At 39.8% G+C, this 17,045-nt stretch overlaps 1 protein-coding gene across 1 annotated transcript; it reads right to left on the reverse strand.

The window, feature by feature from the left end:
• Positions 1 to 8,813: 8,813 nt before the first annotated feature.
• Positions 8,814 to 14,528, reverse strand: LOC140239584 (uncharacterized). The gene is made up of 2 exons (XM_072319414.1): positions 13,907 to 14,528; positions 8,814 to 13,615 (listed from the first exon to the last, which is right to left on the reverse strand). Exons 1-2 carry the CDS (start codon positions 14,526 to 14,528, stop codon positions 8,814 to 8,816), a joined length of 5,424 nt encoding a protein of 1,807 aa, XP_072175515.1.
• Positions 14,529 to 17,045: the final 2,517 nt, after the last annotated feature.

Here is a 17,045-nt window from a genome sequence, read left to right on the forward strand (position 1 = left end):
TCTGGTTATCCTTCACCATTAGAATAAATGAAATTAATTTGTGCCAAATAACAACACATTATAAAACGATCGTTTCAAGTCGCTTGCACAAATGTGTACTACTCATAAACTCATGACCCCACCTGTATGGGAATCTGATACCAGTTAATGCTAGGTGATTGTTTCTATAATATATCGATCATGAAGTTTCATAAAAAGTTACGAGTATAACAAGAACTCGAGTTTTGGAGCGCGCTCGGTAACCAGCTTACATGTGTGAATGCGGCTAGTGTTCTTACAAACAAACAAACAAACAAACAAATCAGTGTTTTAATATTCTATCATTAATTTTATTTTCATCATTTCATTGAATCGACTTACAATAAGGGTGCTAGGCCATGTGGGCATTGAAGGGAGGGATCGAGTAGCAATATATTGATAGTCGCAATGCTTATTTAGACTGATTGTAATGATGAAGCTGAAAATATGCAAGAGATTTCGTGAAGTTGTTGATGGATTGGTGACATGAAAAAAAAAAAGTATTGATAGTGCAATATGGTGGAGGATAGATTGCTTGTGGTAATATGTATACGATGGTAATACGAGTAGCAATCATGGTGTTGATGATGATAAGATGATATCCAGTTGTGAAATGATAGTAACGATGTTTATGGTCGATCCCACAGAACTTTTTTTTTTCCATAATCTTTTATTGATTCCATATTCAATACAATTTCATAATAAATCGAATCATATGTATTACAGAATTCACGATTTAACAAAACACAATTAAAATGAAATCAAACCAAGCTGTACTTTCAGCAGGAACAGTGCATTAGCAAAGGAAATACAATTCACCGAGAAAAAAACCCAATAACATACACTGCTTACTTGCTTTCATTAAAATCAAATCGATCACAGAACTCTTTTCTGTGATCGATCCCTCAGTTTTATAATCTAATTGAAACAATGATGGTAGTGATGATTGCTTGATATTAAAGGAAACCAAAACCCAAAAGAGCAATATGGATTGAGTGAACGCAGCAACATTAGTGAAAGTTTGAGGAAAATCCGACAATCGATGCAATAATTATTCATTTTTATAGTTTTGGTGTTGCAATCACTGGATAAGGAGACTACTAGAGTCCATGATGTCATGTGTGGACAACAATGTGAAGAAAACATGATGAAAAATACAAATTCCATCAACTTAATTGATACTGACATAAGTTATGTTAAAGGCAGTAATCATTCCCCCTACTTTCTGAAAGCGGTTTTTATAGTCAAATGTTCTTTCATACGCAAGAAAAGTGAAAACATGTTTTATGATTTTCTTTATATTTTCTTTATGTTGTTGTCCACACATGATATCATGAACTCAAGTATCCCCTTGTCCAGTTGTACCAACATCAGAAGGTTACAGCTCGTTATTCCGAAGGTTCGTTATTACGAATTTCATTTTCGGATTAACAAACCTCTAGGTATATAGGGAATTTGTGTGTATCGGATTAACGAACCTTCGGAATAACGAACAGCACCCTATCAGAACGTTAAAAATGCATAACTTTTGCATCTTTGATTGCGCAATTTTCCTTTAACTGTCACTGATGTGTTTTACTAATGTTGCTGCTTTCACTCAATCCACATTTCTCTTTGGGTTTGGGTTTCACTGATGGTCGTTTTGGTAGAGGTAATGATGTACTTGATGAGGAGAACTATAGGGTTGGCAATGATAAAGTGAACATCAAAAAATATAGACATATATATTCATATTCATATAATAGATCAATTCAAACCGTACGTGATATTAGAATTTTAAATGAAAATGAGTTGCTGTTTGCTTTATAAATGTTGTTTCAAAATGCCTTTATAAAGCTGATTGAATTAATATATTAATATTGAGATTTTATCGATCTAAATCGATGATTACTCTCCCCCCAGATTCTCTTCCCTCCCCCATCTTCATCTTGGATGTTAGTGCATGAGAATCTAATCATATATCTTGATCTACATGAACCTGAACTGACTACGCCTTTCTGAATCATTTTTTTTTTTGAAGCACAATCATTGTGAGGTTGGAGAAGTATAAACCCAAATTAACCAAGTAGTGTATTCATGTTACCCAATTAGACCTAATGCCCACTTCGAATCTGATTACTAACTGCGTGGCTTAATAAACATGATCAATGTTAACAATAGCAATTGCTGCAGTTGTACGCCTATATAGGCCTATGTAATACTTATCATAATTCATTCCAAGCTTAGATTTCCAATTTACTTTTGCAAGATATTGATCAAAACTTCGAGTTTGCATCTTTACAACAATTTGTACTCCATGACTGAATTTCTCTTTTCTAATGTTTTCATCGAGACGCTCAGCGCTTAGAAACATTGTAATAAGCGCTTTATAAATGATATTTATCATTATCATTAACAACGCAAGTCTTGCGAGACAAAGGAAAAGTGTCAGCAGACGGCGAACAAAACCACAGGAATACCAGTAGTGTAAGCAGACTGCAAAGCAGAACGTGATGCCGATGGCGAAGTGGAAACACGCACACACACACACAACACACACTTTTGTTTTTCAATGATATTTTATTGATTTCATTCAAATCATTCATAAATCAACCCATTCTGGGTGTAACATGAACATAAAAACGGTACAAATGCCATTCAAAAGACAAATCCATTACCAACTTATACTGCCAATCATCTCCCTTCAACATAACAACTCGATTAAAATCAATCCTACTGACCATTTCTTCACGAGAAAGTATTGACATGTACAAAAAATATATATCTTTGACTAGACTCTATGGTTTACTTATACTGCCAATCATCTCTCTTCAACATAACAACTCGATTATAAATCGAGTATATAAGGGTATATATATATACAAGGGTATATACATAAAAAAGCAACAAAAATACGTTAGAACTCTATACAAAACTAGAATGAAATCATTTCATTGAAAATCAAATCCCCATCCCCACCAACACACACACACACACACACACAACGCACACAACACACACACTCACACACACACACACACACACACACACACAAAGCCGTTGTTATGATAGTTCACAAGGCGGCGTGCCATTCTCACATTCTAATCTGATTCTGTGGTTAGCAGACGACCATGTACTGTATACAACAAAGCAACACAAGTATCGCAACCAAGAGTCTAGTCTACATGTAGTACACTGATAGTCTTTGCTCAAGTGCCACAATTGGCAAAAAAAAAAAAAATCGCACGCAGGCTATAACCAGGGAGGTGGAACCTCCCTGCTATAACAATAACATGGCAGCCCTCGGCCTACTACAGTGACGTGTAGCTGCGCCTGCCGATCGCTGTGTACCAAAGAGATTTTCCCCAGAGAAAAATCTCTTTGCTGTGTTACATGTGCGTACCAATCACAGCGAGTGGCTGCGCATGCATGGCGTCCTCAACATCCACTATCAACGCATGCATAGTCAGCTAAAATCTCTGAAATTCTCCAAAATATTACAATCAACACTCATATTTGAAGCAGTAGAAACAGGCAAGAATACATACTGTTCGTACGAGACTACTTTGGTCCTCCAAAGTATGCGATTTTCGGCTCTTTCAGAAGATGCACAACGTTACCTACACTGACTGCACTGCGCCAATTATGTGTATTGTATACCACGCCCCTACCCTACAATAGCTAGTATGTATGGCGCGACGAGTGTGCGCTCGCTGCACAAGTGTGCACACGGACATAACGGGGTAACCAAGGGGGTCAGGTAACTGACGAGAAAACGGGATTTCCCCGGTATGAGTGATCATACAGGTTCGGGTGCACAACAAAGAGGTTCAACCTCTTTGGTGCACAACCACATCCGCTGTCGAAACCATAACGACTTCGATCATCCGAGGTGTTGTCAAAAGGTCAACGTTGCCATAGATATAACATACATCGCACCTAATAAATTTGGGCAGGAGAGCCAAAACAGGCAAGAAAGCAAGAGAGAATAATAATAATAATAATAACAACGATAATAATGATAATAATAAAAATGATAATAATAATAATGATAATGATAATAATTATAATAATAATAATGATGATAATGATAATAATAATAATGCGTCTATTGGGTACATACATGGGTTTCGTAACGGGTTGTACATTTTGAAAAAGCACCACAAAGTTGTTTGTATAGCAAATCTGGTGAAATTTTAGATAAAAACAGTAAAATAAAATATAGGGGCAGCAACTCTGCAGCGATGAAGCTCATTTGCGATTTATGTTCATAGTGACTAAACACAAACTTCAATACTGTACTAGACAATATTTCAACAATATAAGCACTTTAACAACAAGCCGTGTCTAATATACACACATACATACACCTGCAAAATAATGAAAATTTTCAACCAAAGAAAAAAAAGCCAGATATAATCATATAATACTTAAAATCTGACTGAAATGAAGAATAGCCTGTGTGGCATATTTACAAGGGAAATAACAAACTTTTTTTTTTGTTATTCATGGGATGTATGCGGTACATACATACACATACATTTTAAAAATAAAAGTAAACACATTTAGCAAAAATGACCAATAACAAAGACATCATATTAAATACACATATAATAAAATTAAAGTTTACCAAAAATCATCCGGTATTTTACTTAACAAACCTTGCTCAAACTATATTTTCAATCAGTTTCATAAGAAATAGAATTCAAAAATGGCAAAATGAGAAATGTATTCTATTCTTATGGGGGAATTTTTGTCATGTAATTTCTCTTACACATTTTGAAATATGTTACATTGTAATCTGGAAACAATAATTACCGACCAAATGACAGAAGTTCATAAATAGAACTTGTTAAATACGTTTTTCAGCTATTTTGAACTTTCTGAAATATTTCCTATTTTCTTAATTATAGGCCCTAGTATACATTATATTTTATGCATTGTTGCTAATCTCTTTATTCTTTATTTATTCATGTATTGATTTATTAATTTATCACTTCATTAATTCAATAATTATCGGATATATATATATGAAGAGTTTGTTCGCAAAAACCGATAAGTCCATATTTGTCAAATGGAGATATTTGCGATTAAAGGTCAAGAAAAATAAAGAGAATAATAAGAAAATTTTCCTTCTTTTGACCATAACTTCAAAACTGTACCTTTATATGTAGTGACCAATATATCATTTAAAAGGTATTATTTTGTACTTTATGACAGACACCATAAATCATCAAAAATGGACTTATCGTTTTTTGCGAACAAACTCTTCATATATATATATATATGGGCCGTGACGCGAGAAAAGAGCCCTTAGCGCCGCTGCGCGCAAACGCCAGAAAACGGCACGGAAGTTTAACAAAGAAATACGTGCAAAAAAGATCAACTAGCTAACTACGCGCACTTGCATAGACGCAGCAAAAAGTGACAGGATTTGGACAAAACATACTGTTTTGAATGTTGTAATTGGGGCATTTAGGAGTGGAATTTCAGAAAAAGGTTTTCATATCCAAATACGTCAGAGTTTCTTCTACAATATGGAGGTGAAAACTCATTTTCGGTATTTAATGCCCTAAGGGCCCTTTTTTCGCATCACGGCCCATATATATAGTGTGATGATGCTGATATTCCTATCGCACGCCTCTGTCATCTTAAGTGAAATTATAGTTGAGACAATGTAGATAACAGAAGATGTCGCATGAAACCGGCAGAGTTGTGAAGCTTTCGACCGTGGTCTTCCTCAGCTTTAATATCTGCTAAGCAGACGTTTGAGTTGCCTGGATCCCGCCACAAGACAGCCACAAAACATCCAGGCAACTCAAACGTCTGCTTAGCAGATATTAAAGCTGAGGAAGACCACGGTCGAAAGCTTCACAAATCTGCCGGTTTCATGCGACATCTTCTGTTATCTACATTGTCTCAACTATATATATATATATATATATATATATATATATATATATATATATATAAATTTCATTGTGATTACACCGTGAATCATTTTGAAACTGTGCAGGTTGTTTTATAGCTTCTGAACTATACGAACGTCTTTACTCTAAGATAGTAAACATGTCATTATGATATAATTCTGCTATAATTTACATGGATGCTCCCTGGTAGTACCGTACAACTTACATGCGTGCAATGCACTGACGGCACGTTATGTGCTGGTCGTAACGGTTATTATCACTTAGGAAAATTAGGCCTATACAAAAACGTGGGTTACCCGGAAAGCAGTAGGTGACAGGTTCGAGTCCCACTGCTTCCTTCTTTTTTTCCTTACATGTTATCAAGGTGATAGATAAATCAACAGTTGGCTTCAAACAAATTTCATTTGTAGAGGGAGACAAATAAAAAAAAAAAACCTCACACCTGGGGCTGCTGCTACCCATGAAGGCAGAAGTAGTTATTCAGGAGCCATGGAAGAGTCGATGGTCCATTCCATGCCAGTTATTTCAGCTCCAACTTGAAGAATTTCCAAACAAAAGCCTTGGACAAAAAAAAAGTCATAGGTTAAGTACCTCCTGATTATTTTTATCTTTGTTTGTTTTCTTTGTTTGTTTTTGTCTTTTTGTGGGAGAGGGGCAAATTTTTGAAGATCCAAGGGGAGGGGCAACTGCAACTTCCCTCCCCGGTTCTGTATGGCCCCTGTGTAGATCACACCAGTGAGGTTTAAGGAAACTTTATATACTCAGTGGTGATCAGACAATTCATTCAAAAGTTATGAATATTGTATTTTCAGTGCCTCCATTGCTGGGTGTCATGACTATAAATAGTTTGCGACATCACCACAAGACAGCAACATAAAGAACATATTAAGAGTTGATTCCACAAAATTTCATTTTCTATGATAAGTATTCATTCCCTCGATTTACTGTTACTGACTTATGTTATATGTAATATTATTTTTTTTCTGCTTTCTGAAAGAGTTAAGTTAGGTGTCATTTCTTATGATAGAAAAATGAAAATAATATTTATTTTAAATTTTCATACATTTTTCTATCATTGTCCTGCAGTGATGACACGAACCGTTGCAGTCTTCTCATTTATTTTGGAGATGGCAGCATCGAAACTTTAAAAGTTCATATCAATTTTTATAAACTAACTGTCCTATCTTCTTAAAACTGTGGATGCGTTCTAATGTTGCTGCATTCACTTAGTCCACATATTTGGGTGTCATTCCGCCTTAATTACATAAAATGACAATAGGCCTACACTTGAAGAGTTTGTTTGCAAAAACCGATGAGTCCGTTATTGAAGATTTTGAAGTACGGTGTAGCTTCACTACATTGGGTGGGATTCGTTCTTGTAAACGCACTGTTGCATCACCGGCACACGACCAGTCGTCAAGAAAATAATGAAACACTGTCCAACTCGTTGTTTGCTTGAATCAATAATCCAGGCCTGTCCTGATTTAATGATCGATTCATCAAAACATTCCTTGAAGAATCACAACTGGACATAAATACACCAATGTGTATCACGACGTGAACTTAAGATTCGAACGTGGGATGAAGTGATGTGATGAAGTATAGTGTCGTAGAGAAGTGTCCTGAAAGTGTCTTGAAAGTGTCTCATGGGTGAAGTGGTTTACTGTAACAAAGGGATATATATACACTTTAATTATACTGTAAATGCCTACTGCAAATGGTACACAAGCGTCGTTATAGCTCACCTTGTGTATACTTGGCTAGTATTACTAATAAGCCTTAATTGATTATAGTACAGTAATTAATGAACATAAACATAACACTTGAACTGAATGATATTTACAATGTAATCCGACAAAGTCTTATAACTTCATCATTCTGAAGGGTTCACTTCATAACCTTCTACAAATCATTATATAAACTACCTGTCTAGGTAATGTCAACAGAGTGTTTATAATCATTGCATAATACAGTCATAACAATGCATGGAATTATGTGTGTGTGTGAATCTCCTTCAAATAACTGAGATTTTGACATACGAATTGCTGTAAAGCTTTACTACTACAACTGTACAACTGTACACACCTTTAATCATACCAAATTATAATGACAACAAACATTTCTTTTTATATCACTATTGAATTAGCACAACTATTGATATGTGGCTGAAATAACAAGTATTAAACTTCTATCTCAACTTACCAACTGTTTGAGAACCCCAGTCAATTGTTGCCATACAGTCCCATACTGTATTTTGCAGCCTCCACTGCTTCGTTGATTCCGACTGCCTTCTATCACCGATAGTTGCACAGTGAAGAAGTGTCAGAAGTTTTGCCTGTTTAAAACCAATTCTCCCTTTTCTCTATACAAATTATATCAAAAAAGGATTTCTAGAAGTGAAACTACTTGAAACAATGCCGACAGTGGTGCTAAGTGCACTGGGTCGGTCAGATTCCCCTTAGTGATCCGTCATCTTGACACGGTTAGTCCTCTTTTGACCTCTGTCATAACCCTTATGACCCGCGTTTCTCTATGAATATATTTGAACTATATACATATCAGATCTCCTCTACTGACATCTCATTATTCTGAATGAGTGTAGGCATTATAAGTCAAATACAGAGGAAAAATCACACTTCTGCTGCTACATAACCGGCCCCAATGAGCTAACTTCTTCCAGTTGCTCATTCTCATGAATACTAATTCTAGCGGCAAAGTTTACAATTACAATCAACTTGAATCAAATAGGCACAAACATATTGCCTAATGAATGTACCATGTTGTGTACAAAATCAAACAACAAATGTAACAATCAAAAGCCTTCACTGAAAGCTACGTATCACGGCAGTCTCTGCTGTGATAATTAAGAATCGCATATTATCCTTATTACTCATTTGCTTCAAGCAGGCAGAGCTTTGAAATAGGACGTCGGTAGTGTTTTACGCCGACTCTAACCTCCACTTGCCTGACTAGACCGTTTTTGTCGGGGTAGGTGGACACAATTTTGCCCATGGGCCAGTGTCCACGAGAGCTGCTGTCATCTGCCAACAGCACTAGGTCACCAATGGCGAAGTTCCTTTTGGGTTTTGCCCATCTTTGGCGAACTTGTAGGAGCGGCAAGTATTCCTTTACCCATCGCTTCCAGAATTGATCTGCCAAGTGCTGGACCTGACGCCATCTCCTCCGATGGTAACTGTCCTCCTTCGAGAAAGCTCCTGGTGGTAGGGAGGGGTTCTGGCGCAACAGAAGCAGATGGTTTGGTGTAAGTGGCTCATCGTCGTTCGAGTCCATACTCAATTGGGTGAGTGGCCGGGCATTCAAGATGGCTTCAACCTCCGTCATCAACGTGGTGAGTGCCTCATCTGTTACCAACTGTTCTTTAAGAAGGCCTGACAGGATTCTTCTCACAGCCCGTATGACCCTCTCCCAGACTCCCCCCATATGGCTGGCTCCTGGGGGGTTGAATTCCCAATCTATGCCCTTTTGTGTCAGAAACCTTCCGACCTTCTGGGAGTTTAGTTGTGTGAGACTTTCTTTCAGCTCGCGATACCCGCTCTTGAAGTTGGTACCATTGTCACCGTGGATTTTCTTTGGACGTCCTCGCCTATTGATAAACCTCCTCAGAGCGTTTACAAATGAGTCCGTGTCCAATGAGTGGGCTACTTCGAGATGTACTGCTCTCGACGCCAAGCAGGTAAATATACATCCGTATCGCTTCACCTGGGTTCTTCCTCTCTTAACCTGAAACGGTCCAAAGAAATCCACTCCCGTATTGGTGAAAGGTGGGGCGTTCGGGGTCACTCTTTCTCGTGGTAGATCGGCCATAAACTGTTCTCCTCTTGGGGAGTTTCGCCTTTTGCACTTGAAGCAGTTCCCGATCACCTTACGTATACGTACCGTTGCTCCTCCGCGAAGTATCCAGAATTTCTCCCTCAAGGCTGTCCAAGTCATCCCCGCCCCTGAGTGGCCTACTTCCTCATGGAAATGTGAGACTAACAAATTTGTCACATGATGATCGTGTGGTAATATCAGTGGATGCTTCACATCATCTGAGAGTGGAGCCTTTGCAAGTCTCCCTCCCACTCTCAACACCCCATCATGCACAATGGGATTCAGTTTTGCAAGACGACTTGACCGCTGGAGTTTGACAGAGTCTGCCTTGCTCCTTACTCTCATCTCCTCAGGGAAAGCATGCCTTTGAACGTGCTTAACAATTTCAAGCTCTGCAACTTCCAGCTCCTTCGCTGTGAGGTCGTGTCTCATCTGTCTTGCCAGTGGGTTTCCTGACACCCGCATTCTCAGATATTCCTTGTACCGCAGTATCCATGCTACGCCTCTCTTCAGGCCATTCCATGTGGAGTACCGTTCTGTGAGCTTCTGTACAGGATCAGCAGTTGTCAGGTTTACTAGACCCTTTTTGACTTCTGGGTCGTTGAGAACTTCTCCGCTTGCTGCCAGGTCATCGTTTTCACCCAAGTCAGTTGGAGGTTGTGGCCAGCATTCTTGGGGTTTCTGTAGGAATTCTGGACCGCATATCCATCTACAGTCACTTGTCATCTCTCTGGCTTGAAGTCCTCTTGATCCATCGTCAGCCGGATTTGACTTGGTGTCCACGTGACGCCATTCAGATGGGTCAGATACACTTTGGATCTTTGTGATACGATTCGCCACAAATGTGTGGAATCTTCTACTCTCATTGCGTATGTACTTCAAAACTGAAGTAGAGTCTGTCCAGTAAGTAGTGGCCGAAATCGGTAGCTTGAGTTCTGCCTTGACCACTTCCATCAATGAACATGCCAGTACTGCCGCCGACAATTCTAGTCGTGGTATTGTCATCGTCTTCAATGGACACAGTCTGGTCTTTCCCATGACGAAGGTGCACTTGATGCTTCCATCAGTAGAAGTAGTGCGGAGATACACTGCTGCAGCATATCCACGCATAGATGCATCACAAAATGCATGAAGTTCATACTGACTGACCTCCGACGTTGGTTTTAGACATCTGTCTATGGTGATGCTCTCCAGCTGGGGCAACTCTTCCAGCCACTGCTGCCATTGCATGCGTTCAGAATCCCCTACTTCTTCATCCCATCCTAGACCTTTTGCACAGATGTCTTGCAGCAGGATCTTGGCTACCAAGATGAATGGTGCTGCAAATCCGAGAGGATCATACAGGGAGCTTGTGACAGAGAGGATCCCTCGCCTTGTTGCTGGCTTGTCCTTAACAGACACTCTGAAGCCGAATTGATCAGTTCCAACGTTCCACAGTACTCCTAATGTGCGTTCAACAGGCATGTCATCGAGATGCAGATCTAGAATTGAGGTTGATCTTTCAGATACAGGGATAGTCTGGAGAACATCATGATCATTACTCACCCATTTGGTGAGTCGAAATCCTCCCTTCGAGAGCAACTCTCGCAGGTCGGCGCATAGTTTAACTGCTTCTTCCTTAGTGCCAACTGATGTCAAACAGTCATCGACATAGAAATTTTCTTGTACAGCCTTGACAGCAGCCTCATTTTCGTCTGTTTGGTTGTCTTCTGCTGTCTTACGTAGGGCGTAACCCGCACAACTGGGGGATGAGGTGGCACCAAACAGGTGGACGAGCATCTTGTAGTGTTTTGGCTCCTTAGTGTAGTCTCCACCAGGCCACCACAGAAATCGAAGCGCTTCACAGTCTTCTGGCGTCACTCTTACCTGGTGAAACATGGCTTCTATGTCGGCGACTAAGGCTATCTTCTCTTGCCGGAACCTTGTCAGCACACCAACTAGGCTATTGGTGTAATCTGGTCCCTGCAAGAGTTGACTGTTGAGTGATGTGCCCTTGTACTGCGCTGCGCAGTCAAATACCACCCGTGTTTTGTCTGGCTTTCTTGGATGAAGTACCGGATGGTGAGGCAAGTACCAAGTCTTATTGGTTCTATCGTTCCGCGAGTCTCCATCATGTGGCTCTCCTTGGGCCGTCTTTTCCACTTCTTTGGCATAACCCTTATCCAAGTATCCCTCCATGGTAGCTGTGTACCTTTGGTGGAGCTGGGGATCCCTCTTTAATCTCCTTTTGAGGTATTGCAGCCGTGCCTCTGCTTGTGTGAGGTTGTCTGGTAAGCATGGATCTTCATGCCTCCATGGAAGAGCCAGCTGATAGTGGCCATCGACCTTGGTGATGGATTGGTCCATTTTAGATCTCGCTCGTTTGTCTTCGAGGGACTCTCCCACCTTGGCACCAAGTGTGGATCCCCCAAAGTCCATGTACCAAAATCGTTCCACCTGCTGCTGAAGTTGCTCATCTTTGTTGTGGACAAAATTCACCTTGAAGTCGGTTTCCCTCTTCATATTGTTGGTAGGTCCGATCAAGGTCCAACCCAGTGGTGACCTTATGGCGTATGGATCTTTTCTTCCTCCTCGCCGTTCTTCCAGTACCCAGAACGCTTCTGGGACGTCACCACCAATTAGCAGCATGACCTCCTTGTTTTCCATGTTTGGGAGTTCTATCCCCTTGAGATGTGTCCATCTCTCAACATCCTTGGCATGCGGCATGCTACTCTCCGATATTGGTAATTTTTTGACCGTCCACACTGAGTCAAGTTGGATGATCTCAGTTTTCCCAATTCCGGTAACAGTCATATTGACTTCGACACTCATTACTTTGTGATTCTGTTGGTTGATTGTTGTTAGCTCAAGCTCCTTTGCCGACCCTTTGAGTCCTAGCTCCTTGACCAGCCTCTCATCGCACAGGGTGACATCACTCCCCTGGTCAAGAAGCGCACAGGTGGTCACTTCTTTCCCATTTCCGCGTACCTTGACTGGGAGCACCCGAAGACACACTTTGCCTTGTTTAATCGTTGAAAGATTCGTACCTTGAGGTTGAGGGTTATTGTTGCTGGCGCCGGCCCCAGTTTGGTTACTGACACTGCTACTGTCCCGTTGAAAGTGAAGGAGGGTGTGATGTTTCATGCCGCAGCCATCATTTTTACACCTTTGTGAAGACCTGCATTCACTCGCAATGTGAGACGGCTTCAAGCAGTTGTCACACAATCTTTTCCTCCTCACCTCTCGCAGCCTTTCCTTCTGCGTCTTGGCCAGGAAGTCCTTGCACTTGAACAGATCATGGTCCTGTGAACACAATGGGCATTTACGTCTAGGCCGCTCTGTGTTTTCTTTCGTTGGCTGGCTCTCTTCGCAGCCTTGAGTGGAGAAGGAAGTCAGTCTCTTACCACTAGAAGACCTTCCACCTTTCTTTGCTTGACTAACGTCTCTCGTGGACTTACCTATGTTCTGGCCATAGACATTGTTTGCTACCTGTGAATGCTGTTCTATGAACTCCGTCATGTGAGAGAAATTGGGTTCCACACGTGATCGTAGCATTGTCTGAGCACGCTTTGCCCAGTCCACTTGCATGTGAACTGGGAGAATTTGCTGTATCTTCAACAGAGTTTCACTACTGTTCAAGTTTGCAGTGTGACCCATTTGTGTCAAGGTTATTTCACACTTGCGCATTTGACGAGCAAGCTCCACGAGCTTGGCTCCATCGTTTGGTCGAATTTGGTTTCTATCCAACACTTCTCTCATCAATGCATTCGTGATCACGTGTGGTCGCCCGTACTGCTCTGCCAGTATCTCCCTGGCTTTCATGTAACCCATGTGAGGGTCCATCAACACACAACACTCAATGCTCTCCTTAGCTTTACCTTCACAAAATTGCACAAGATACATCAATTTCATGGTATCATCGGAAATCTTACTTGCTACATTGATATCAAAGCTATTCATGAAATTCCAATATTGGATTGGATCGCCATTGAATGTTATCATATCTGGTTTTGGCATATTCATACTCAACATCAACATATTACACAATTGTGTTGTAGAAACAGTTTCAGCTGGTTTCTTGCTATCGAGAGTCTTCTTGTACATCTCACTCTCGGCACAAACATTTTCATGTACTACTTGATTGTTAGGTAATTGTACTTCTACGTTACCAAATTCTACGTCTCTCTCTGCAGCGATGTTAGCTGAATTGCCTTCGTCTGCAATTTCCTGTGCCCAGAATTCAGCTTCCAGGTCGGCATTTTCCTTCTCATTAACAATGTCCATCTCGGCCATGCGCGCTTCCAGATCGAGCCTTTCTCTATCCAGTTTCTGCCTTTCCCTTAGCTGTTCAAGCTTCTGCTGCATGAGCCTCTGCTTTGCCCTGGCCTCGCGGAGCTTCATACTACTCGTTGTCGAACTCGCAGTGCGGATGGAACGAGCTGATTGGATCGACCTCACAGATCGGCGCCCATCGTCGTCGTCTCCACCATTCTGCTGTTTCGTCGCTTCCTCCATCCAGCCAGACAGCCGCTTGTTGAACTCCTCTTTATTAAGCTTGTACGACTCAAACTGCTGCATAGCGTCCTGTAATTCATCTCCACTAAGCAGAGCAATGTATTGATGGTACTTGTTCTCATAAAGAAGAAACATTCCTTTCAGCTGATCATATTTGCGTTGCACGGCATCCTGATTTTCATAATTCACAAAGAGCTGCTCCAACTCTTTATACCTCCTTGTGAGGTTTCCTAGGTGACCGATGCAAGACCGTTTCAGCGCTGTCACTTGCTCCATTGTTGTATCAACAGGGTTAGATTGTTCCATCTTAGTTGTAAGCGTTCAAAGCCAGTTGAAAACTTTAGTTCAAAGCACTTGTAAACTGAAATTCAAACAAGTTGTAAACTCAAATGTAGCTTCACTACATTGGGTGGGATTCGTTCTTGTAAACGCACTGTTGCATCACCGGCACACGACCAGTCGTCAAGAAAATAATGAAACACTGTCCAACTCGTTGTTTGCTTGAATCAATAATCCAGGCCTGTCCTGATTTAATGATCGATTCATCAAAACATTCCTTGAAGAATCACAACTGGACATAAATACACCAATGTGTATCACGACGTGAACTTAAGATTCGAACGTGGGATGAAGTGATGTGATGAAGTATAGTGTCGTAGAGAAGTGTCCTGAAAGTGTCTTGAAAGTGTCTCATGGGTGAAGTGGTTTACTGTAACAAAGGGATATATATACACTTTAATTATACTGTAAATGCCTACTGCAAATGGTACACAAGCGTCGTTATAGCTCACCTTGTGTATACTTGGCTAGTATTACTAATAAGCCTTAATTGATTATAGTACAGTAATTAATGAACATAAACATAACACTTGAACTGAATGATATTTACAATGTAATCCGACAAAGTCTTATAACTTCATCATTCTGAAGGGTTCACTTCATAACCTTCTACAAATCATTATATAAACTACCTGTCTAGGTAATGTCAACAGAGTGTTTATAATCATTGCATAATACAGTCATAACAATGCATGGAATTATGTGTGTGTGTGAATCTCCTTCAAATAACTGAGATTTTGACATACGAATTGCTGTAAAGCTTTACTACTACAACTGTACAACTGTACACACCTTTAATCATACCAAATTATAATGACAACAAACATTTCTTTTTATATCACTATTGAATTAGCACAACTATTGATATGTGGCTGAAATAACAAGTATTAAACTTCTATCTCAACTTACCAACTGTTTGAGAACCCCAGTCAATTGTTGCCATACAGTCCCATACTGTATTTTGCAGCCTCCACTGCTTCGTTGATTCCGACTGCCTTCTATCACCGATAGTTGCACAGTGAAGAAGTGTCAGAAGTTTTGCCTGTTTAAAACCAATTCTCCCTTTTCTCTATACAAATTATATCAAAAAAGGATTTCTAGAAGTGAAACTACTTGAAACAATGCCGACAGTGGTGCTAAGTGCACTGGGTCAGTCAGATTCCCCTTAGTGATCCGTCATCTTGACACGGTTAGTCCTCTTTTGACCTCTGTCATAACCCTTATGACCCGCGTTTCTCTATGAATATATTTGAACTATATACATATCAGATCTCCTCTACTGACATCTCATTATTCTGAATGAGTGTAGGCATTATAAGTCAAATACAGAGGAAAAATCACACTTCTGCCGCTACAACGGTCTCTGTAATAAAGTACAAAATAATACCTTTTAAATGATATATTGGTCACTACATAAAAAGGTACATTTTTGAAGTTATGGTCAAAAGAAGCAAACATTTTCTTATTATTCTCTTTATTTTTCTTGACCTTTAATCGCAAATATCTCCATTTGGCAAATATGGACTTATCGGTTTTTGCGAACAAACTCTTCACTTATTGGAGATATAGATATAAGTTGAAATTGAAAATTGAAATGAATTTTGAATAAATGAACTTTGATTTTATAAAGATTGAACAATGGGAAAGAAACGAAAGGGGTATTTGGTAGTTGAATGTCACATCAGGTGTTATGAATAAGCATAACCTGTGATATTTACCATTGCAGATCTATATTGCCGTTACTGATCTGCCTCTTATTTGTAATAAATCTTGTTCGGATTCGTGTTCCAGTGGCCGATCAAGACCAAAGGTGGGGGCTCACTGGGCGTGGCACCCCCCTTATTTTTTTGTTACATCAAAATAAATAAAAAGAAAAAAAAAAGTGTTCCCCCTTGGTAAATGTCCAACTTTACAGAATTCCTGGATCCTTCCCTGTGTTCAGTACCCCCCCCCCAATAAAAAAAAAAAAAGATAGAAAAACAACTCTTCATGAAAATTAAGAAACACATTGAACTCGCTCGTCGTGTGATACACGTATAGGCTACCACACCGAAAAAACTGCCAACTAATGTAAAAATACATCATCGACAAATGTAGACATTTCTAAGAAATTTTTTTACATTTGTTATTGATGTATGAAATTTGTTACTACATTTGTGGTCGTTTTCTTCATTAGTGGGCGCTGTTCGTTTCTACGTTTTTGATTTATTTTTCTTTCTTTCTTTTTTTCATTTGTGGATGATGTTTTCTATGTTCAATTTTGTGAGTTCAAGTCTAAGAATAGATGGCGCGATTCTAACTTTTACTCGATCGCATCGCTATCGCGATATCGGCGGTTGAATTTCCTAGATCCTTGCGATCGATCGCCCGATAAATCGGGTGTTTATGTGTACCAGGTAATTTTGGGGTTCTCAGATCGAGGTAAGCATTGTCATTATTATGGCTTCTTCGTAA

Source organism: Diadema setosum, chromosome 16 (genome assembly GCF_964275005.1).
Source record: "Diadema setosum chromosome 16, eeDiaSeto1, whole genome shotgun sequence".
Lineage (NCBI taxonomy): Eukaryota > Metazoa > Echinodermata > Echinoidea > Diadematoida > Diadematidae > Diadema > Diadema setosum.